The 26,441-nt window shown below is 35.7% G+C and overlaps 1 protein-coding gene and 1 long non-coding RNA gene across 2 annotated transcripts; both read left to right on the top strand.

Annotated features, from left to right (window-relative positions):
- Nucleotides 1-7,113: 7,113 nt before the first annotated feature.
- On the top strand, nucleotides 7,114-9,386 carry LOC125668599 (uncharacterized). Its single transcript, XR_007367695.2, has 2 exons — nucleotides 7,114-8,952; nucleotides 9,047-9,386. It is a non-coding gene; the product is annotated as an uncharacterized LOC125668599 (long non-coding RNA).
- Nucleotides 9,387-10,600: 1,214 nt separating this feature from the next.
- Nucleotides 10,601-17,778, top strand: LOC125668598 (FMRFamide receptor-like). Its single transcript, XM_048902893.2, has 4 exons — nucleotides 10,601-15,167; nucleotides 15,682-16,127; nucleotides 16,402-16,833; nucleotides 16,931-17,778. Exons 2-4 carry the CDS (start codon nucleotides 15,696-15,698, stop codon nucleotides 17,153-17,155), a joined length of 1,089 nt encoding a protein of 362 aa, XP_048758850.1. The 5' UTR covers nucleotides 10,601-15,167; nucleotides 15,682-15,695; the 3' UTR covers nucleotides 17,156-17,778.
- The last annotated feature ends 8,663 nt before the right edge of the window (nucleotides 17,779-26,441 follow it).

The following is a 26,441-nucleotide window of genomic DNA, read 5'->3' as shown; positions in this document are numbered from 1 at the left end:
AACATTCTTCGTCATAAAAGGGTTCAGTCGTGTATTCCAACTTATTTCAAGTTCAAGTCTACACCCTGTATTTCCTATAGCTATACTTCTACTATTGCATCCAAACTTTTTAATTATAAACAAACTTTGCAGTGCCTAGATATAGACCATCTTATACGTAACTCACCAACGTGTTCTTGTTCTCCATCTTCTTTCAACTGTAGTCCAGCTGGACATGTCATTACTGGTGATGTTGATATAGTTGAAAATGAGGACCTCAAATGACCTATTCTAAAAGGTCCTAAATACAGAGAACCTCGGTCTTTTAATTGGCGACAGAACTTCATCTCTATTATGAATTCTGTCGAAGATTATGCCAGACGATGGGCTAAATATGAAAAAGAAGAACTTGATACATTGTCAGAATGGGTTAAAAGCATAAGAGGGATATTACAATCCCGCATTCGACATATGAAAACAAAAGTACATACCACCTATCCTTCTGTGTATAGTAAACCAGAAGTGATAAAAGAATTAGATAGGTTACATGAGGAATATGTTTTGGTTCCAGCTGACAAAGCTAGTAACAACATTGTCTTTGATTGTAAGGCTCATTATTACAACTGTATTTTCAACGAAGTGGGCATTAATTCCACTTTTAGTAATCGTACTTATACTCCAACTGCCCTTTCAAAAGATGAAATTCTTCAAAACCATGCTTCAGTTTTAGACACATTTAATATCCCAGTTAATGGGTCAAATGAATATGAGTCACCGTACCTATATTGGATTCCTAAACTACATAAAACCCTTATAAACAAAGATACATTGCTGGATCCGGTAAGTGTTCTACCAAGCCCCTATCTCTGCTCCACACGAAAATATTAACAGCTGTGATGGAGAAACTTCAAACTTACTGTGCGACTACATGTGCCAGAAGTAGTGTTAATCAAATGTGGATTCTAAAAAATTCGGAAGAACTTTGATTAAACTTGAAATCGCAGAATTTTCCCCAAATCAATAACATTAAAACCTATGACTTTTCAACACTATACACGACCATTCCTCACGATAAATTAAAGACTAGACTTTGTGACATCATAGACAGTTGCTTCTTCAACAAAAATGGAAAACGGAAATATTCATATCTAGTGATCAGTCATTCAAAAACTTACTTTGTTAAACACCACTCTGATTCCACGCACAAGTACTCTGAAGTTGAAATAAAAAATATGCTAGAGTTCCTCATTGACAATATCTTCGTGGTCTTTGGTGATCAGGTCTTCCAACAGTCTGTTGGAATTCCCATGGGCACGAATTGTGCTCCTTTGTTAGCTGACCTGTTTCTATATTCATATGAAGCAGAATTTATTCAAAAACTTCTACGTGAGAAGAAAAAATCTCTCGCTGTGGCCTTCAATTCGACATTTCGATATATCGATCACGTTTTGTCTATTAACAATAATAACTTTCATTAATATGTCGATTTGATATATCCCTGTGAGCTCGAAATAAAGGACACCACAGAGTCGTCCACTTCTGCTTCATACTTAGATAGACATTAACGTCAAACTGTATGACAAACGGGATGATTTCAGCTCCATTGTCAACTTCCCATATTTATGTAGCAATATTCCATTATCACCTGCATATGGTGTTTATATCTCTCAACTGATGCGATACGTAAGAGCTTGTTCTGCGTATAGTCAGTTTTTTAATCGAGGCAAGCTACAGACAAAAAAAATTGATGGTACAGGAGTTTCAACAGTCTCGATTGAAGTCAGCATTTCGCAAATTCTATGGTTGTTATAACGATCTAGTTTGTCAATACAACCTATCAATGGGTCAAATGCTGTCTGATTGTTATGCTGTTCTTGGCACACTGATTTTGACCACGGATAACTCCGTTTACCTGATCAGGATATAGGGCTCACGGCGGGTGTGACAGGTCGACAGGAGATGCTTACTCCTCCTAGGCACCAGGCCTTCATTTCTCGAAAGAAACTTAAGTCACAACTTGGACTTAAATCTGAGATTTTGCTCAAATTTTGACTGCTCAAGTAAAAGAAAACTCAAACTTAAGTTTGAGATTTTTTTTTTAAATTAGAAATCCAGGCCTGATCCCACCTCTGGTGTGTCCAGGGGTCCGTGTCTGCCCAACTATCTATTTTGTATTGCTTATAGGAGTTACGAGATTGATCACTGTTATCTTCACCTTTCTTGTATATACGGCTAAGTTACTTGTGTTATCTCAGAGTAAATAAAACGTTAATGTCGACGGTGTACAGAATCACACTGCTGTCTCAAAAAGTTTAATATGTTCGAGATTCAAGCTTCAATAATTTATTGTTACTCTATTGAATTCATAACTTGATCAATGGCCACCATTAAAATTCCTTGCTAGTAAATTTTAGATTATTCCTAATTATGTTACTTTATAGTAATGATGGTAACTGAAACAAGACGACTATGACCCACATCGCTCACCTGGGTCAACTTGGCCCATATCTAAAGATTTTCCCTTCATAATCGCATGTAAAACTTTGATCCCTATTCTGGCTCCAACCTACCCCCGAGGGCTATGATTTTAACAAACTTGAATTTACGCTATGTCAGGAAGCTTTCGTGTAAATATAAACTTCTTTGGTCCAATTGTTCTTGAGAAGAAGATTTTTAAAGATTTTCTCTATATATTTCTATATAAAATTTTGATCTCCTATTGTGGCCCAATCCTACCCCCGGGGGCCATGATTTGTACAAACTTGAATCTGCAGTATGTCAGGAAGCTTTCATTTAAATGTAAAGTTTTCTGGACCAGTGATTCTTCAGAAGAAGATTTTTAATGATTTCCCAATATATTTGTATGCAAAACTTTGATCCCCTATTGTGGCTCCATCCTACCCCCGGGAGCTATGATTTTAACAAACTCGAATCTTCAGTATGTCAGAAAGCTTTCATGTAAATGTCAGCTCTTATGGCGCAGTGGTTCTTGAGAAGAAGATTTTTAAATGATCCCGCCCTATTTTTGTGATTACCTCTCCTATGAAGGGAGCATGGTCCTTCCTTTGAACAAACTTGAATCCCCTTCACCCAAGAATGATTTGTACCAAGTTTGGTTGAAATTAGCCCAGTGGTTCTGGAGAAGAGTCGAAAGTATGAAAAGTTTATAGACAGACGGACAACGGGTGGTCAGAAAAGCTTACTTGAGGTTTCAACTCAGGTGAGCTAAAAGGGGGGATCGTTCAGAATAACTTATACATGACTGGTGGAATTGTACTGTGGTTGGCTCAAACTTCTCCAACCGTGTTCTTGTTTCTGTTTACACGGAACTAAATGAGAAATATGCCGTTGAATGGAAAGCAAGCATGTTTAACGATACCGAAAATGTAAATAGTTAACAGCTTATGTTTCCATGTAAACTTATTTCAGTACTCTTTAGTTGTGTTATTAAACGGAAAATTTTCAAATGCGAAATTGCATGGAATGTTTTGCACTATAGCATACCCCTCCAGGAATTTATTACGTGCATATCACAAGTAATAAATGATTATGAATTAAAGTTGATATTTCGACAACAAATGTACTCAGACGTTCTCACAATCCTCAACAGTGTAAACCTTGTCCTTGCTATTGTCCATGTCAATTTTAATCACCCGTGCCTTCCTTCAGTATCCCGAAGACGTTGGTGCCAGCAGAAAGAACCTTCGTTGGACCAAACTGACGTTGCATTTCTTCGGTTTAATTTTGAAAGACGTTACGAATGACGTCATAACTTGACGACACATCCGTTAAACTACCCTTTCACCATCGGACTTTGGAGTGCCAGACCATCGCACTTTGGCGGAGTGCGCCGACAAATGATGGACCATCGCACTTTGGCGTGATCATCGCACTTTGGCTTCCGTAACGTGAACAAACCATCGCATTTTGGCGCGGACTATTTCACGTTGGCGTGACCGTCGCACATTCTCTCAATACGCATGCCAATCAACCACTTATCATGAAGTCAGTGGGTGGGCATTGTGCAAATTCGAACGTCGTGTATTTCTATTATGTCTAGGCAGTATTTTAACATCGATTTTGTATCTTTATTTCAAATATAAATACAAGGAATCTATGTATAATTTGTTGAATACTCAGTATACGAGGTAATTAACTACAAAAGAGAAACATGTTGATTCATGCACAACGGCTTCTGTCGTTATGCAGATTATCAAGTTTTCCGTCGCAGTTAATCACCTCATATACCCAGCAATTTAGACTGATTTTAAATCTGCATGCACCAATTTACCATCTTACGTTTTGATATCTTCACCTTCCCATCGCCATCATCTATCATTGTTTTGATTAGCTTCATAAATTTATATACATCTCGGGCATAAACACGTGTGCTAATCATAAAAACATATACGTCACAGCAGACGTCATTCATTACATAATCAAAAAAATATCTCTAGACATACATGTCAATCTCTAGACTTGCATGTCACAATGCGCTTTAAATGGAAATGCATTTCGAGCCCTTTAACTAAAACTCCTATGAACACGTGGACATATATATTATTTGTGTTATTATGTGTAGAAGTGTTCTCACCTTTTTTTTTCGTTTACATTACAATAATTTCGGAATGGTGATCCACAAATTTAAACAACGAAAATACTTTGATGAAATCGCGTAGCTTTTGTAAAGCAATACAAGCTGTAACTGACGGTAAATAAATTAAAAAATAAAAGAACAAATAGTCAACATATATGTGATTGAATATATATATAACTTAATAGAATCAGAGTGAATCTGAAGCAATAAACCCTTCAAATTAGCAAAAAATGTTAATTCATGAATCATTGTCATCCTGTCAGTAATTACTGAATCATTGTCATCCTGTCAGTAATTCCTACTAGCTCCGATGTGCATTGATCTTGGAGGTCACCAGTTCGGAAAAAGCGAAAGAGAGGCACTGAGCACGTATTAGATTTGTAAACAGTTTAACATGCCAATTTTATAGAAAATTCACAATCAAAATTTCATTTCAGTGGCACATTTGCTTAATTATTACCTTTTTACACTTACATAGTATTTCTAGTCATTCATGAAACAACGTAATATTTTAAAACAAACGACACGTGTAGTGACTCGCGTCAGTTTCCGTCTTTGTATAAGGCCTCGGTCTCAGCAACCCGATCATGTTCGGCAATCATCGTTCCCATGTCCGTGTATACGACACAATGGCGTTTTATACGAAACGTTCATTGTAGGTGTGCACTCAAACAATATTCCCTTGTTTATTTTGCAGAATTTTTCTTCAGATCTTGGGGATTATATTAGTTATACCGGTAGGTGTGATTTGGTGAATAATTGGATAGTTGAAAAAATACCGTCAGTTACAGCTTGTATTGCTATAAAGAAGTGAATTATGCAATTGACTTATACATGTATTTGATTTCAGTTGATAAAAACTATCTTTGTAACGCTATGCCTTATGACTAGAATTATAAACTATCTGTGTGACTCTATGGCTTATGACTGTAATTATAAACTATCTGTGTGACACTATGCCCTATGACTGTAATTATAAACTATCTGTGTGACACTATGCCCTATGACTGTAATTATAAACTATCTGTGTGACACTATGCCCTATGACTGTAATTATAAACTATCTGTGTGACACAATGCTTTATGATTGTAATTATAAACTATCTGTGTGACACTATGCCTTATGACTGTAATTATAAACTATCTGTGTGACGCTATGCCTTATGACTGTAATTATAAACTATATGTGTGACGCTATGCCTTATGACTGTAATTATAAACTATCTGTGTGACGCTATGCCATATGACTGTAATTATAAACTATCTGTGTGACGCTATGCCCTATGACTGTAATTATAAACTATCTGTGTGACGCTATGCCCTATGACTGTAATTATAAACTATCTGTGTGACACTATGCCCTATGACTGTAATTATAAACTATCTGTGTGACACTATGCCCTATGACTGTAATTATAAACTATCTGTGTGACGCTATGCCCTATGACTGTAATTATAAACTATCTGTGTGACACTATGCCCTATGACTGTAATTATAAACTATCTGTGTGACACTATGCCTTATGACTGTAATTATAAACTATCTGTGTGACACTATGCCCTATGACTGTAATTATAAACTATCTGTGTGACACTATGCCCTATGACTGTAATTATAAACTATCTGTGTGACACTATGCCCTATGACTGTAATTATAAACTATCTGTGTGACACTATGCCCTATGACTGTAATTATAAACTATCTGTGTGACACTATGCCCTATGACTGTAATTATAAACTATCTGTGTGACACTATGCCCTATGACTGTAATTATAAACTATCTGTGTGACACTATGCCCTATGACTGTAATTATAAACTATCTGTGTGACACTATGCCCTATGACTGTAAGTATAAACGATCTGTGTGACACTATGCCCTATGACTGTAATTATAAACGATCTGTGTGACACTATGCCCTATGACTGTAATTATAAACGATCTGTGTGACACTATGCCCTATGACTGTAATTATAAACTATCTGTGTGACACTATGCCCTATGACTGTAATTATAAACTATATGTGTGACACTATGCCCTATGACTGTAATTGTAAACTATCTGTGTGACACTATGCCCTATGACTGTAATTGTAAACTATCTGTTTGACGCTATGCCCTATGACTGTAATTATAAACTATCTGTGTGACGCTATGCCTTATGACTGTAATTATAAACTATCTGTGTGACACTATGCCCTATGACTGTAATTATAAACTATCTGTATGACACTATGCCCTATGACTGTAATTATAAACTATCTGTGTGACACTATGCCCTATGACTGTAATTATAAACTATCTGTGTGACACTATGCCCTATGACTGTAATTATAAACTATCTGTGTGACACTATGCCCTATGACTGTAATTATAAACTATCTGTGTGACACTATGCCCTATGACTGTAATTATAAACTATCTGTGTGACACTATGCCCTATGACTGTAATTATAAACTATCTGTGTGACACTATGCCCTATGACTGTAATTATAAACGATCTGTGTGACACTATGCCCTATGACTGTAATTATAAACGATCTGTGTGACACTATGCCCTATGACTGTAATTATAAACTATCTGTGTGACACTATGCCCTATGACTGTAATTATAAACTATCTGTGTGACACTATGCCCTATGACTGTAATTATAAATGCTAAAATATGTCAGAGTGATCTAATCTATCTACGTCTAATCTAATCCTCACTTAGAATGAATGGCCTGATGTTGTATCACAGATTGTGAATTAATCTATCTCCCTAATGGGCCTGATGTTGTATCACAGATTGTGAATTAATCTATCTCCCTAATGGGCCTGATGTTGTATCACAGATTGTGAATTAATCTATCTCCCTAATGGGCCTGATGTTGTATCACAGATTGTGAATTAATCTATCTCCCTAATGGGCCTGATGTTGTATCACAGATTGTGAATTAATCTATCTCCCTAATGGGCCTGATGTTGTATCACAGATTGTGAATTAATCTATCTCCCTAATGGGCCTGATGTTGTATCATAGATTGTGAATCAGCCTGCCCCCCATGATTTTGATGATTAACTTTTGTTTTTACAACCAGATGAAACGAAATGAACTTCGGTCTTGTGGGTTATATGTTCTCTATTGTGACGATGTAATAAATGAATTACAAGAGTTGTTCTTGACCCTCCCATGAGGTCGGTGTATAAATATAATATGTATCCTACTTTATTGTGTTCGGGTGTAACCGGTCTACAAGGGATGCTTACTCCTCTTAGGCACCTGATCTTACCTCTGGTATATCTAGGGGTCCGTGTTTGCCCAACCCTCTATTTTGTATTGCTTATAGGAGTTATGAGATTGATCACTGTTCTTTATGTTCACCTTTCTGTTAAATAAAATAAATCTTCATCCAGAAAATCAATACCTTGAAGACAAATTACTATGGAAACTTTCACAAAACCCATCTATACCGCTTGTAAATGAAAATAAGAATATCTGTCCTCAACAGAAATGTTCCCTTCTACAAATCATGTCACCAGACTAAAGTGACCAATCTATGAAAGGTGAAGATAACGAACAGTGACCAATCCTATAACTCCCACAAGCAATACAAAATAGATAGTTGGATAAACACGGACCCCTGGACACACCAGAGGTGGGACCAGGAGGACTAAGCATCCCCTGTCGACCGGTCACACCCGCCGTGAGCCCTATATATCCTGATCAGGTAAACCGAGTTATCCGTAGTCATAATCAGTGTGCCAAGAACGACCTACAATCGGTAAGAAATACATCAGACAGCATTTGACCATGTACCAACTTCATGTCATATTCCAATAAAATTCAAAAATGATATTTCATTTATTATATTTTCTATTTTGATTTGTGTTCTTACCGAGCTTCCATGATTATGTAGCAGATGACCAAAATAACGATCGTAGAACACAAAATATAGTTCGTTAGAGTTTTATCGAATAAAAAATTAGGAACAATATCAAAGAGAATATAATATATAGATATTTAATTGAAAATGTTAAAAAAAGAAGATACATGTGTAAAATAAAGGTAATTTAGAGTGTAAAGTTTACTGAAATGATGACAAGAAGAGCGGAGTAAACTACATCCGTGATGTGATTTGGTCGCGATCAGCGATGGAGAAACTGGTGTCGGTCTAGCTTACTAAGTTGAAAACGCAATTGTTAAACACAGATTTCGACAAAAATTCAAAGGATCTGAGAGAATTGATGGTGGATATGATGGGTCAAGTTAACATTGAGCTCTTAGTCAGGTTTTTGAAAAGAAACAACGGCATGTTCATCGTTAGAACTCGCGGTTGTAGCTATGCAGGGGACGATTCGAGACAGTAGGACAGATTTAGACAAAGTGCAGGTAGGTTACGTCTTTTATTTACCTTCAGTGTGTGTAAAAGAAAATAAAAACGAACTGACGGAGTTTTTGTTCACTTGAGAGATTTCTGTTGTAGGATTTTAATGAAGACTCGCACCGGTACCCTGACATGAACATATAAATTTTTCGAGCCTCGAAACCAGCCTCGCTTATGATCATGCCGAGTCATAGGCGTGATGGAAGTTGCCAGGAAACAACATGTTAACTTATCATCATAAAGTGAATGGGCTTATAACTCTGCCTACATTTTTTCGCTTCCAATATCATAGAACTTTATTTTATAAATTCGCCATGCAGAAGTTGCAGACGGTATTTAAAACTGTATAAAATGAAACAACAGAACGGTATGTTTAATGTTTCTCTTTTATAAATTGATGCAATTCTTGTTTGTTTACAAAATAAACTGTATAAATACCCTGCTGCGTTTGTTTCTGTTATGATGTCATTGCAGTGGCGGATCCAGGGTTTACGAATGGGGTGTATGAAAGTCAAGTATTAGCCAAAATACTCAGCCATTTTGGGTGCCAATCTGGAATTTTACTCACACTATTTCTCTTATTTAAATTTGTGGCGAGAGGGGGGTGGGTCTAAATCCCCCACTACATTGCATAAGCAAGAAGCCAGGTGAAAGTACGGGAACTGACTTTTGAAGCGGTGATTGTATTCATACACAAGAACAAACTGATCACGTGACCAAATTCATGTCACCCGAAATTGAACATCGATTTCATTAGTACTGTCATATAAGTAAGTGCATTGGCAAATGTAAATGTTAAATAATAACATGAAGAATGACCTGTCTTACATGATAAGCAGTAAAAATTTAATAAGCAATGAACTAACAAGACAAACACAGTGATAGTTAGTAGTGATTTCATTAGATAAAAACTTATTCTCGTATTTCAAACTTTGTAAGTCAATTGAAGTGAAGCATTTATTTTCAAAAATAGAATTTCTGAAATGAAATATTTTTAAAAACGTGTAAAATTTCACTTTATTCCATTTTCTTGTACCTCTGACCAAATTTTATGTCGATACAAAAATTAGGTAAAAATATGTATTAACCTGATGCACCAAGTGTTTGTGGTTTTGAGAGAATAAATGAACTTGACTACTATCCAAGTACAATATGTAAAGTATAGACAGTGAAGAAACACCGGAAGTTCAATAAATATGATGGTTAAAATTTATAACTATGATAGTTTAAAAGATATGTATTTTCCGTGAAATTTACAGCTCATTTGTAATATTTATATATAATTTTATGAATAATACATGTACAAGTCATACGAACGCCCATCCCTCTCCATCTTCTAGTGCAGTTGTGCAGTTAAATTATACATGTAACTCATCCGCACTGAATACGAGACGTGACACTTATATCCTCAATTATAGATGGGAGGACATTCATCTCTTAAAAAACTTCCTTACTTACATACTAATGAAACACATCTTAGCGTGTCACTAAAGTAGCATAAACAATAGAGACGAGCCTTGTTGATATGTCTCAATGTCAGGCGATCCTTGTCTGGGGGTCACTAATTCAGATTTCTATCAATTCATAACCACGTGTATACATTTACATGTGCATTTGCACGTGTGTACCTACAATATGGTAAATATTTCGTGTTAATTTGTCACAGATGAGTAACACAATCATGCACAAGTTTGTAAATATATATATATATTTTCGCTACAGTTTAATTTTCGCCAGTTTCTCTGTAGGAAAAAAATCCCGTGGGATTAAAACTAGATGTGCAAATTACCTAACCATATCATTTATACAGAACGGACATCAATTTAAAACGCCATGAAAATATACCTAAAGGGAAAAACGTGAATATAATCTGGAGCGAATTCTAAACCGCATACAGTGTTTTCCAATGCGCTTGAGATAGAGAATCCATGCTTTGACTACGTAAATAACTGAGTGGCAGCCCCCGCCGTCAAATGATCCATATATAGTATACACACACAACGAAAGGTGAGTTTTCATATCCAACAACGAGATTCACGAATAGTCTACTTTGGCCCTAAATCTGACTGTGCTAAGGAGGCAGCTACCACACTTGTGAAACCAATGGCTTCTAAGTCAGGTCTTCGGGGCATGACCATATTGAAGATAAAATTTTCTTTCCTGATAAACATCTAGCACGTAAACTGTATATAATTGAACTAAATTTATATATCTTATCACAATTACACAATTGTATAAAGAAACTAAAAGTGATGGTAACAAATCGTTAAATAATGTTTTAAAGCATGCGTCAGTGTGGAGATTGACAACATATTGCAATTTAATATTGGAGGAGTTGTTATTTCGGGGAGCATTTTTTATTGGTATTTCTTATAAGGAGCACAACTTTCTGACATGTTTGAATTCATTATATCTTTAATGTGATAATATTTTTGAAACGTATTTGCTTTGGTGATAAGCAGGTGAATAGGATATTGACGGTTGTAATGAAAGTAGGATATTGAGAATCACAATGACATTAAGAGAATGGACGATGGAGGGTTGTAAACAAATTGGATGCACGGTGATTAATTATAGACTCTGCAAGCAATTACATGTTTTACAAAGTATTATTGGTCACATGCTTCTATGTTTAAACTGGTACAATTGATGTCAATTCATAATAGAAAACAAATCTGTAATCTGGGTAAATTTTTAAAAAGTGCTTTACTCTTACGATCTAGCCAAACTATCGTCTAATGTATATGCTGGTTTTTGATGGTTTCTTTTTTATGTAAACTTGACTTATAACTCTCTTCATGTATGTCCATCCTCTAATACTCACTCCACTTTTCATACTGTAGACATCTTTTTTGTTTATACTTTGTAATTGAATATGTATTATGCTGATGAGCCGTAAGGCTTAAAGCCAATAAACAATACAATACAATAATGAACGATGGGCTTTCTCACTGCTGTTACTTATATATGTTCACAGTATACACTCATTAACTTTGGGAACTGCTGGCGATCGGTGACTGGTATACTTTCCTTTAAAAAATCTTGCATGCATAATTCATACAATGGAGATGTTTCCTGGTACATGTAACTGCGTGAGAAATTTCCTAATGACTATATTAGCAGCAAATATGTAGCTCTCTGGGAAAATATTGGGACAGATCAGAGAGATATAAATCCACCCCTTATAAAAACCTTCGATTTATGGCGCAGAAAAAGCTGCGCACGGTTGAGGCCTGATATCGTTGTATTCTTGCATCGCCATCTCAAAAATTTATATTAAAAAAAATTCCTTACATATTTTCCCACAATATTTGTATCCAAACAAACCTTCAAATATTCAATAAGCCCCCATACGAACCAAAAACTCACAGCTTCAAATGATTCCGTTGCTTGACGTAGCCATGTTTTGTAGTCAGTCAAATCCAACTTGTGTGTTAAATATACTGGATGTGAAATAATGGCGCTATCTGCAACTATGGTTAGATCACTGAGATACGGTATGTCCTGTCGAAAATCTTTCAATCATATTGAAACGCTACAAATTTAGATCTATGCTTAGTGCTTACAGCCGTAGCATTTACATGTAAGGTTCTTTAACGCGCCAACGCCTACCGCGACACAGGACTTCTGTTTTTATGGTCATATCCGAAAGACCCGTAACTCTCATTTCTAAATGCCGAGTGTTTGGAGAAGGAGCAATCACTGCCTATATTAATGTCTTAGGTTTGGCGCGGCCATGGCACGAACGGGGCTCGAACTCATTCTGGTCACGAAGCGAACGCTCTACCACTGAGATACCGCGACCGGTCACGAAGATACGGAGAATGGCTGAATCCACTGAGCTACCGCGACCGGTCACGAAGATACGGAGAATGGCTGAATCCACTGAGCTACCGCGACCGGTCACGAAGATACGGAGAATGGCTGAATCCAATGCTATGTACCATAGAACTTAATATGTAAATATTTCAGATCAACTTATTTTTTCATTATATCTGTGTTAAAAGTTAAACCACTCTTAAGTTTTATCTTATCTTTATAGTGTATTCAAAACGGCGGAAGAGTATGCTGGAGAAAATAATAAGCATTTTGACATCAAAACTAAAAGACAAAGGCTACTGTTTGACATGATTTAGTATTAGTAAAGTGGAAAGAAAGAGCGATGTTGTTTTTTTTATTACTGTGTAACATGATTTAGTATCAGTAAAGTGGAAAGAAAGAGCGATGTTGTTTTCTTATCAAGTGTTAAAAAAAACCACGTATGATATGCTACTGTGAAGTTAAAGTAGACCATTCCTGTGAAACTTCAAAGCCCTGCTCACATTTATAGTGTCGATATTGTTACACTGGAAATGTGGAACTTTTATAGCTATTCAGTCAAGAAAGAAACAAATCATAGACACAAACAAGAATAAAGTCAATTCACATACTAAACTTTTCTCTAACAAATTTCAAATAAAAATTTATTAAGTTTATTATCTGCAATAATATTGCAATACACATGTATAGCTGAATATGATTTTCAATGGTGATACCCAAGCGCGTACCGCATGTACATGTATTTTCAACAGGTTTCATTAGAAGTTTAAAACAAAATCATTTATCACGAAATACATAAAAAAATATATATATTTTCTCTTCTGTGACGTAAGATTTTCATGATTTATAAAGAAGGGGAGTCTGTATTTAGGTAGCCATTATCGTGTGGTATAATGAGTAGATAAACAGTTTTTCACGAAATTATCACCCAATGTATCTACACGTTTATACAAACCCATTATTGCGGGTGCCTGGTTCCTGGACTTGAGAAAATCGTTAGAACGTCCTCCGTATACTAGTACTTCTAGCAGGTGCGACCGTCCGACCATCTTCCCAAGTCAAGGCTTTCTGATCCGCTCCTCTCCGCTCCACATTAACTTGAGCGGAGCGGATCAGAAACCCTTGACTTGGGAAGATGCCGTCCGACACGCAGTCGTGAAATTTAATCTCACAAATTCTAAGTTCTGCTCTGAAATTACCTTGGACATCGTTTACAGCCAACGTCAATCATCATAGCTATATATATTTTCTATCATCATATAGAAATTAATGACATGAAGGGGTGGGGTTCATTATTATCATTTTTTAGACTCTCTTTTTTCTAAAAGAAAGATATTTCTCTTTTGGATAACTTACATTCATGCTTAATCACTGGGTTATCTAAATCTGCACATAAATAGTATATTTAAATACGACGGGAAATGTAAGAAGATTTGTATTGGGCAAAGTATATAAATTTAAAATAGTTAAAGCTCTGCATTTTACTTAGAAAAAATGTAATGATATTAGATATTATTTTGTTAATGGTACCCAGTCTCAGTCAAATGAATTCGTAAGTCACGTGTATAGTATAGCTTGAGAGCACGTGCAGGGAATATATGTTATCGCTTGATGTGTTGAAGCGATAATTTGAAAACACATCAATTTGATATTGCCTTTTATCTGGAAAAAAAATCGATTTCTTTTAGTTTTACATTGCCAGAATTTGAAAGAGATATTTAATTCCATCTTTGCAATTTCTGCCATCAGTTGTTTTGTGGGGGAGGGGGGTGGGGGTCGGCAAACCTCTTCTCTGCATGCATGGTGTCAAGATGCTACTCAATTTAGAATAATGAAGTGTACATTTGGACGTATTTGTTTTTTGGTTGTTTTTTTTTTCTATTTCATTAAAATTTGCAGTATGGCTGGACTACTTATTACAAACAATGGACACGGAAGAAACAATAGAATTTTTAAAAATCAAAGGTCACGTGCCACGGTGAGCGTCATCACTATCGAATTCTAGAATGGTACATGTTCATAAAACAACAAATAAACAGGTTACAAGCTCGCTGAATTCATTGAGACTTAGCAATACTTGACCGACTTTTATTAAGATGTTTAAGTGATCAGAGACAGTGGACACGAAATGAATTTGTCTTCCTGATAAACAAACTCCGTTGACTTCAATAGTCCTCTTAAAGCCTTCCCTCCAATATATAGAAGCGGAAAATGACGCTTACTATTCGTATGTTCTGCGTCGTAATCGCATATAATTATCCCTCAATCCTCTCAACACGGGATTTCTCTCGAAGTTTCTGCTTAGTGATTGGCTGAATGTGTTTTATAAATTGATGACCAGTCTAAAGGATTTCATTTCTACCCATTCGACAAAGAGATATTACATATTTCTGCAGCTTATGTGAGTCCATTTTTATTTTCATTGCGTTTCATTAATAGTCAATACACACGTGCGTGTATGATTTATTACATTTTTAAAAAACATTCCGGTATTTATTCTTAAATACTAGTATTTTCAAATGTTTTCATTTATGCTAAATCTTATTATGTGTTATGGGTTTTCATATTCCTTACCAAACTTTTTAATTCTTTTTTTTTAAAAGTATCTTTCAAAAATAAATGAAATATTAGAAAGAACGATTTTTATTAAAAATATTCTTTGTTTCTCGGAAAACGACCTTGCATTAAAAGTATTCATCAGTGTCAAAGGAATGTCTTTTTTTGAATAATTCTTTAAATATCCCAGTAACAAACACAAATTTCTAAATGAATAAATCTTATTTGCGAACATGTCAATACATTCAAGCCATATGTTAATTTAGATTTGATTTCCGAAATGTAATCTAAAAGTTAAAATAAAAAAAATCCTTTGTTTGAATCTTAATAATTTCTCATTTTACTATTACTTCTAACAGAAACGATTTATAAAATGGCCGATAATTCCACATCTGACGTCATGGGAGCAGCGACGGACCCCCGCAGCGAAGCAGACGACATAATGGCTGTGGCAAAGAAAATGCACTGGGTAACCAGTTCCATCTTCGGCTGCATTTTTGTCATTATGGGTCTCGTCGGAAACATCTTATCGATTCTGATCTGGAGCCGGAAGTCCATGCGGTCCTCGACCGGGATTTATTTGATCGCTCAGGCAGTGGCAGACATGGGGCTCCTGGTGTTCTTCTTCATCACAGACAGTCTTCCGATGATGGCGCCACCTGTGAAGTCCAGCTATGCGTTCGGGGTGTTTTTCTCCTACATCGGCTACCCGATCTTCTTCCTGTTTGTCGTCTGGAGTATCTGGATGACGGTGGGTGTGACTGTGGACCGCTACATACAAGTGTGTTGGTTCGTTAAAGCGAAGGTAAGTAATACACAAAGGTACTCATAAATTCTGAACAAATTGTAACTGCATTTAATTAAAAGCTACATAAGTACCATAATACTTGTACGAGGGCATTTCTTGCCCAACGTTTAGAATTACTCAACCATGATTTGACGATGTTCATGACGTCTCTTTTGCTTACCTGCACGTGTATTTGCATATACATGTATATCGTTTATATTTATCGTTGAATTTCTCTTCGAAATAACTCCAATGATATAATGTTCTATCTACCCCGTCTCTGTAATTACAGGAAATGTGCAGTAATAAAAGAGTTTTCCTCGGGATCGGAATCATTGCTCTGCTATGCTTCATCATCAACACTCCCCATTTCAAGACATTCTACCCAATCCCCGAGTCCGATAGAAAACCAACAGACGACTCTTACGCTCACACCGAGTTCGGTGCCAGTGAGGGAAGCCTGCGCTATGAATTCTGGGTACATTGTATGTTTCTTGTCCTTGTTCCATGGCTTACGATCTTCATCCTGAATATTCTAATTATCTCTCGGGTTCTCAGAGCGAATAGGGAAATGTCAGTCAGGAAAAGCGCAAAAGGACAAGAGAAAACCAAAAGGGCGGGGAACCAGATGACCCGTCTTCTTCTCACCGTGAGCTTTGTTTTCCTTATCCTCATCGCCTTACAGTGCGTCACGCAGTGCTTCTTCATGATGCAACCGGAAACGGTAAACCAGTTTATTCATAGTAACACATCATGATAAACGCTTAGAAACCTACATACCATACATATTTATGTTCAATCATGTGTTGTATTTGTTTCAGGCCGATCTGCGCATTGTCAATGAGGCATTTTCTGTGGCCAAGCTTGGTATCGTCATCAATTCGTCCATCAACTTTTTCCTGTACTGCCTCAGCGCGCGAAAGTTCCGAAAGGAACTATTCAAGGTCCTCGGAGTCCGCAGAATCCGGAAAGAGGAGTCATTCTCCAGTTCCACGAATTCCACTACCCTAACATCCACCAGTTACAAAATGTCTTACAAAGCGTAGTCATGGAGATTACGTCATTGAGTAACAGAGCTAGGCACTATTGTGTTTACCAACTAATTTCGTCTCTGAAAAAAAAAAAAATGAAACCCTTCATTTTAGTTAACAAGGTTTCTTCTGTTGGGAAGAAGAATGTTGATGTTTCCACTGGACTGAAATTTTCAGAGTCCGTTTTCTTGTTGAACATTTTCCTTGCGGATGTTAAAGAACCCGTATACACACGTCCATTCCAATGACAAACGGGAAAGATATATTGATGTTATGTAATGTACATTGTGTCATCATGTACTGACATTGTTATTTATCTTATTCACTGCACGCAGAATAGAATCCCAACATTTGTCATCACCTGACTACACCCTATTGATTCAGCAATGGATTTTCCCCTCAAGTAACGACATTTGTATACGTGTATAACTTTATAATTGTTTGTTTCCTTGTCCGGTTGTCACCGGTGTAAATACTTAAGTACATGTACATATAACTAAGAATAGTCGTTAATTTTTGGTCTTCGTCCTATTGTGAAATTCTTGAAGCATTATTCATATTCGACTTGATCTATATTGAGAACTCAGTTGTCCATGTTTTGCAGTATGTAGCTGTTATTAAAGGTTGTGTCGATAAAACTGTTTATTTGTCTGTGTTTGGTACCAGGATATGAAGGGTAAAGACGAATGAGAACGAGGAGACGGGAGGAAGACTGTAGAGGTGCAGATATAATGTGCTTTATTTCTATTGTATTTTACAAACTGATTTTGACTACGGATAACTCCGTTTACCGGATCAAGATATAGAGCTCACGGCGGGTGTGCTTACTCCTAAACAACTGATCCCATATCTGGTATGTCCAGGGATCCGTCTAGCTTTGCCCCACTCTAATAGTTCTAATCGCGCATAAATATGAAATCTAAATTATTTTTTGTTGTTGATATTATTACCATCTTGGAATAAACTGAATAGAAGTTGGACTCCGTTTGGCTCAAGTTTAGAATAAGTCAACAGAAGTATGAGAACACAAACTTTATACAAATTGACCACTATATCCATGGCAACTGTGTCATGGAACAAAAAAGTGTCCCCACATTTTCCATATTTGATAACATTACTCTGATTTTATTATCACCATTTATTTCATATCTATAGTAGAAGAAGCGTAAAAATAGTTTTCAAGATGAATTTCCAGTTCTACTCAGTTTTTGTTGCCATGGCAACATAAATACCTTTTTAAATGTCCTTTTCAAAAAGTTCAAAATCTAACCTTTCAAAAAATAATTACTTTAATACAAGTAAATATCACCAAAACTACACAGAAATCTGTTTTACGTCACATTCAAAACTACACAGAAATCTGTTTTACGTCACATTCAAAAATACATGTATTTCACTCATTTATCTAGATATCACCAGCTACACGTGGCGCCCACGATCAGTGAGGGCTCTCACCTGCTACACGTGGCGCCCACGGTCAGTGAGGGTTCTCACCTGCTACACGTGGCGCCCACGGTCAGTGAGGGCTCTCACCTGCTACACGTGGCGCTCACGGTCAGTGAGGGCTCTCACCTGCTACACGTGGCGCCCACGGTCAGTGAGGGCTCTCACCTGCTACACGTGGCGCTCACGGTCAGTGAGGGTTCTCACCTGCTACACGTGGCGCTCACGGTAAGTGAGGGCTCTCACCTGCTACACGTGGCGCTCACGGTCAGTGAGGGTTCTCAATCGTGCCAACGCCCACCGGGACATTGGATTTAATGCCATACCCGAAAGACCCGTGCTTTCACTTGTAATGTCGTGGCGACAGAACAGTCACAATCTATATCGGTAGAATTAGATCTCTTATAACGGAGGATGCGTGCCGGACACCTTGTTAGATCACCGATTACATTCCGTCTTGATTATGGAAATGCATTTCTTTATGGTATCAACTCAGTATCCTTGCAGAAGTTACAGTAAGTTCAAAACTCTGCTGCCAGGCTAGTGACACGTTCACAGAAACATGAGCATATTACACCAATTCTCATATCGCTTCTCTGGTTACCTGTGACCTGTCGAACGAAACATAAATCCTGTTGTATATTTTCTTGGCTCTACATGGATTAGCTCCAGCATATATCCGGGAACTACAATTTAGTTCAAGTTTACCGTCCTCAGCGAACACTTCGGTCTGCATATTCCTTATCCCTTCTAAAGCCACGTGTTCTTACTTTTATGATGATACACAGTCCCATGTGTCCTCATCAGCCCTGTAGGACTGTCCCACTGGAGACTGATTGATTTACGTCACTGGAGACTGATATAGAGAAAAATACATTCAGGTAGAATAATATGCGTCTGAGATTGCAATTACCAATCAACATGTACCACCGTATTACAAAAACATGTATATGCATTTACATTCAATACAAGTAGCCTACAAGAAATATCAGAATTCCTTTATTAAAATAGATTTATGCTACTCTTAAGCTTAACTTATAAAAATGTTTCAGGGAATAAAAGTCCATTTTGTTTCTGAGAGTGTTCATAAGAAAAATCTTATAGATGAAGATGACACTTGAAGTACATGTTAGATCCTATCTTGAAACTGTCCGATAAGTCATGTACTTGATCTCTTACCATGTATGCTTTTATTCAAACATTTGAAATTTTTGAATTTATTTAGAAAGGTTGAAGATTATGAAAATGAAAACAAAATATGCACATTACATATAGGCCTACACTATATATACAAATCTGTTGTCTTAAGCTGCATACTGAGCTCTACATGTATATCGGATTTATTGAATTTGTGATAGTTCATACATTACATATTTTGACACCACCCCTGGAATATTATGCAATGACTCAGTGTTTAGATATGATTCGTGAACTTTTTCCTAATCCATGTGATTATTTAGTATAAATGAAAAGTATGAAACTACAAGTAGAAAACCTATCCATTTCTTATTCAATGACATTTTCCTTGAAAACTGGCCAAAAATCGTCCTTTGACATGCTCCCCTGAAAAAGAATTGCCGATGACCCATACTTTTTTTCTTATAATTAGTAAGCTTATTGTCTTTTTAAAATCATCCTTTAATTTGGTATAAAACTCTATTGTAGAATTTTTTAAATTTTAACTTTTATATTGCACATTGGAAATTTCCCTATATTTCCTTTGCAATTACGACTACTTCATAGTCAACTTTTGAAACGCCCCCCGGTGAAAATCAAATACGATTTTCATTTTTTTTTTTTTTTTAAATTGATTTTAACTCATTAATGCATGCTTTACCTTATATCAAAATTTGAATAAAATCTCTATTGTAGAAACGAATTAGGTCCGTCACCCTTAATTTTCTTAATGTCTTCTTTAATGTATTTATTTTTCTTTGTTTTAATTTGTTTTACATCTAAAGCGCTTTAGGGTAATTGTCTTAATTCGATAAAGCGCTACATAATGTTCAACTGAGTAAAAAATTCTCTAGAGGGACTTTAAACAATATACTATCAATCAATGTACAAAAATAATAATTAATGATATGTTTTAAACGCCCCATGATTCAAGTGATGCCGGTTTCGAGAATCGTTCAAGATCGTAGCTGCTGGCCAAGCTATCTAGGTCTACTGAATGCATTGTATGAATTAACGCTTGTTATCTCTAGTGTGAATAAACAATACATGGAAGTGCGGGACCCTTCTGTCAGGATCCTTACAGATGGTGTGCAGAAGTATGCATTCTTCACATCATCTTTGTATAAGCACTTTGAAGTGATTGTACACTTCAAATCATGCGCAAAGGGAACCTTTTTGATATGTCACTGTTATAAAGTTAAAGGGGCATTAGCTGTGAAAGTGATGACAACCATTCTTTTCTCTCAAAATCTCTCAATGGCATAGGAATATATATATATATATATATATATATATATATATATATATATATATATATATATATATTAATGACTGATAAAAACATAATTTTGTACAAAAACAAGAGAAATGTAATAAAACTATGTTAGATAACCGCTTATAGTGTAAAGAAATGTATAAGGAAGAATTATTGTCTTCCAGGACAATAATTATTTAATCACCAAATTACACATTCATATGTCTGTTTTGAAGTTAAAAAGTGTTTGAAATAATTAAATACTGATGTTGTTACTGAAATATATAATATAGAGCAATGTTCATTGAATTAAATTTTTGATGACAAAATGACAGCTAATGTTCCTTTAAATTAATTTTTATGGAGAGCCAAATACGATTACTGTGTAGAATTATTTAAAACTGAACATCATTTCGTTGTCAATCTATTATTCATAACATTTAGTTTACATCCATGAAGTTGTTTTCAACGCCTAACTGCCATCAATTAAATTATATTATGCTTCTTCGGTAAGAGTCAGGAGAATCTCGGATTAGCTTCTACGGTTTCACGATAACATCGTTAGAATTGATATATTACATATTGTATGTAACAACTATAGAATGGGTAAAGCATCGCGCTCAACATCACACAGCCTCTGGTCAGCGCGGGTCCGAATCCCTTCATCCGAAGGACCGCCCCATTTAGTCGTCTCTTACGACAAGCAAGGGGTTACTGAGGACCAATTCTAACCCAGATCCCCACGGGATGGGGAAAAAATGAAGGTGTATAAGAAAAAGACTTATCACTGCACGCTGCTCCGCGCGTTTGAAATCTGATGATTTTTCAGAAAATCCGCCCTGCGTAATTAATGCTTCCACAATGAAATTCAAAGCCGTGTTTGAAGGATAGTAGGTTTTTAATTTGTTTGTGTGATGCAAGATTACATACTTACCAACCCAAGATTACTTACTTACGTCATAATGTAATTCTTATGAATTTTAGTACGATTTGCAAATCAGGGGGATGAAAACTTAGAATGATTTATACAATCTCGTGCAATTTTTCTCTTTCTCCGGTCCCGATACTTCCTTATTTAGATCTGAGATATTACATTCAACAATTTGATTATTTTGTTATTATTATTATTGCTCTTTAACATTTCGGAAAAAAAGTTAAAATATATGCAAGAAAGATAAATATAACGTATATTTCAGCGAATGACGTTTTTATTCCTAATATTGAGGGCTGTCCACGAACTTTATTTGTAGTTCATGACATATTTTGTCCTAATTTGCAACATAATCATTATTAACATATTTCTGACTGTTTGCATAGCAGAACTAATAAACACTAGCAAAATCAATGAAGTGTATGGAAGATCAAATTTCCTCTAATATTTTTTTTTATATTTTCCCACCTCTGATATATCCAGGGGTCCGTGTTTGCCCAACTCAACTTAATTTTGTACTCCTTATAGGAGCTCTGTTCGTTATCTTCACCTTTCCATTAAAGGAGATATGAGATTGATCTCTATTCGTTATCTTCACTTTTTCATTATAGGAGTTGTGAGATTGATCTCTGTTCGTTATCTTCACTTTTTCATTATAGGAGATATGAGATTGATCTCTGTTCGTTATCTTCACTTTTTCATTATAGGAGTTGTGAGATTGATCTCTGTTCGTTATCTTCACTTTTTATACGCCCGTCTTAAGACGGGACGTATTATGGTATGGCGTTCATGTCCGTCCGTCTGTCCGTCCGTCTGTTAGCTTTTTCGTGTTCGACCCGTAACTTAAATACTACAAGGCCTAGAATCATCAAACTTTGTCTGTAGATACATCTTGGGTAGAAGGTGTGTCGCACATTAAAACCAGGTCACTGTGACTTTTCATTAAGGAGATATGGCCATATATGGCAAAAACTTGTCCGGCTCATAACTTGAAAACTATTAGACCTACAATCACCAAAATTGGTCAACTAATGCATCTTAGGTAGAAGGTGTGTCGCATCCTACTTTAAGGTCACTGTAACATTTAATTAAGTTGATATAAAAAAATTGTTTTAATGGGTACAATCTATACTGTTAACAATATGTGACGGGCGTATCATGTGCTGTGGCGGTGCACTTTATTCATTATAGGAGATATGAGATTGATCTCTGTTCGTTATCTTCACCTTTTCATTATAGGAGTTATGAGATTAACCTTGGGGAACGACAAGGGGAGAATATGTCACCACTTTTATTTTCTCTTTATAATTATTAAAGATATCGATTTTTTTATTGAGGAAAAGTCAATAGACTTACCAGCATTACCAATTACTTGAGTTTACACAAAACATTTATTTCGTATATGATTTAGAGAAACATTTACTCGTCAACAGAAAACATTTTATTTATTCTGTGCAGATAACATTGTTTTATTATCCGAATCAACGTCTGATTTACAACAAACACTTGAAGAATTTATAGACAATATTACATTGTAAAAACTGGAAACATACAGTTATCATAAAAAACCAAACTATTTAAAGCAGTGATGCGTGTATTTTCTAAAGGACCTGATGTTCTGTTGTCTTCAACGGTAACACAGTAGAAGTGGTCAAAGAATTTAACTACTTACGAGTAATATTTTCTCATTTTGGCTTCTTAAGTAAAGTTATAAACATATGACTTTGTATATTCAGTCTGCAAAACGCTATGTTTAGATTTATTAGAAAAATTATATTATTTGATTTGTTCTTTTAAAATATTCATATATTATTTAATCACATGTACGGATGTATGTGAAATATGGGAATACGAAAACATTGATATTATTGAACGTGTACATTTTCAACTTCTTAAACATATTCATAACTTGAAAAGTAGTACCCTAAGCATTATGATGTACGACGAGACAGGTCAATTTTCCTTATTTATAAACATTCACACTAGCATAGTGGGCGTTGAGGCTAAAATGCTTTCCTGTCACGAAAACAAGTTATATAAAATCATATGTTATACAAGAGGGGAAATGGAGAACAGCTGGTTAACAAAATTTAAGACCAGTTTATTGATGGAATTTTATAAGATAACTGAGTTTTAATGTGTATATTGGCACGGAAATTAAGAACTGTACTCGTAAAATAGAGAATAAGTCATCATCTCCCTATTGACATTGATAGATGGAGCCTTACTCCACGCTTTGAACGGTTACGTCAGAACAATAAGATAGGTGTTCAGTGTTATGATATTTTAGCATTGCTGTACTTGAGAAAAGCAAATTTCTAAGTAGCTCTTATTGGAAAAATCCAAACACTTCAAGATTTCGTGTACCAATGTCAATAAAAGACGCAGCAAACCTTTGAAAATTCTGTACATTTATTAAAAAATCTACTTTCTATCTCATTCTTTCTCTCTATCTCCCCTCTCTCTACAAAATTTAGTAAAATTCACTCTCTCAAAGATAGAAAATCCAAGGACAGACAGCTGGCAGAGGTCAATTGATGTACTCAATTGCAATAAGTACATCAACTACAATAAAGCAATGAGTATATGGAACAAAAATTTATCGAATCAATTGACTTTATACCATTAACGGAAGATGCTAAACACTTGGATTTTGAAAGTACAAATGTCAAAACACTTGAAAAGCTGTCAAAGTTAAAAAAAAAAAAAAAAAAAAAAAAAAACACCAAAAATCAACAACAAATATTATAAGGGAAAATGTTGTTTGCCAACTTGTAGGTTAATTTTACGAAGAAAACAATAATACCTTTTACATATTTGATATGATGGCTGGTCGTTTTCACTGTGCACTAGAACGTTATAATATATTTGGATAAAACTCTATACTTGCATGCGAGCTGTTCGTTATGGCTTGATGAATATGGTGACGTCAACGTCATTTTTCAATGTAACTTTCAGGCAATTAATCCATTCTTGGCAGCCATGGAAACGCGATAATCATATAGGAAATCTAGGGATGTAAATATCGCCATATAATACAACAAATCCGGGTTAAAATAGGTCCTCAGTACCCCTTACTTGTCATAAAAATGGGGCGGTCCTTCGGATGATATCGAAAAAGCTGAGGTCCTTTGTCACAGCAGGTGTGGCACGTTAGAGATCCCTCCCTGCTCAAATGCCATAAGCGCCGAGCATAGGCCTAAATTTTGCAGCCCCTCACCGGCAATGGTGACGTCCGTATGAGTGAAAAATTCTCGAGAGGGACGTTAATTAAACAATATCATGTTTCTTGAATCGATAATTTCTTGTATCAAATTCGACGAAAGTCAGTAATGGTATAGATCTAATATTGTCTTACAGTTTAAATTTTTTATAAAATAAGTCAAAAACCAAATTGTTATAAAATTGTTATAAAACCTTATGCTAGAAATCAATTTCAAAATTTTAGAAGATGAAGTGTAAATTTTGCTGGGAGCATATCCAGTGACGTGTCTTCTTGTAGGCCTATGTTATCTATCTAATTTAAACATATTTATTGAGAAACTTATTGTATGTTATTTCTCTAATTTAAACATATTTATTGAGAAACTTATTCTATGTTATTTATTTGTTTTAGATAATTGTGGTAAGCAGTTGTGCGTTTGCGATGCTTCAAGTCAATCATGTATGGTATTTCATAATTGTACCAAAAAAACAAAAAAACAAAAAAAATGGTAATGATATTTAGAACCCGTCGCTGCCATAGTAATGGCTCTACACCAAATACCAAAGTCTATTTCAGTCCGTTTTAACAGTACAATTGAAGGTTTGGCCTCTTTAAGTAGCGATGTGAGAGGGTTTGATTAACTGTAGAATTATGTAACACGGTAATGTTCATGTACTTATAGTGAGTACTTATATAAACCCGTCACTATCCTAGTGAGGATTCCCATAGTATGTCTGTAGAGGCATTTTATTATATAATTTCTCTCTCTCTCTCTCTCTCTCTCTCTCTCTCTCTCTCTCTAGCCGACCAAACCTACTAAATGAGGACGTTCTCACAATGTGTAGAAGAGATTACACACGTATATTATTCTAAAGGCAAAAAAGTACTATGTTAGGTATAGCTATAGGGATATCTATAAAAGTTTATCTAATACTCACTTTTGAATTATGAAAAAAAAAGGGGTTTTGAGAGAGAATATTAGTAAGGTCATGTCCTCACACCACTTGTCCTCACTATAAAGCTAATATTGTGTATCTACATCTTTCATATGCTGTAGGTCACATTTATAAGGACGTAATTGAGTGGACACTTATTTGTCCGCATAGTGCAGTTCTTGTCCTCACAACGTCTGTCCATTGGTTGAAATTTGTCCTCACTTTACAGGTTTTACTGGCTCTCTCTCTCTCTCTCTCTCTCTCTCTCTCTCTCCCTCTCTCTCTCTCTCCATTGTGCCCTGCATAAGAGACACTTAATGAAATAAGTTCCACCAGCATTCTTCAGATTGTCAATA

The sequence above is a fragment of the Ostrea edulis genome, chromosome 4, assembly GCF_947568905.1.
Source record: "Ostrea edulis chromosome 4, xbOstEdul1.1, whole genome shotgun sequence".
Lineage (NCBI taxonomy): Eukaryota > Metazoa > Mollusca > Bivalvia > Ostreida > Ostreidae > Ostrea > Ostrea edulis.
This window is presented reverse-complemented; position numbering and strand designations above follow the sequence as displayed.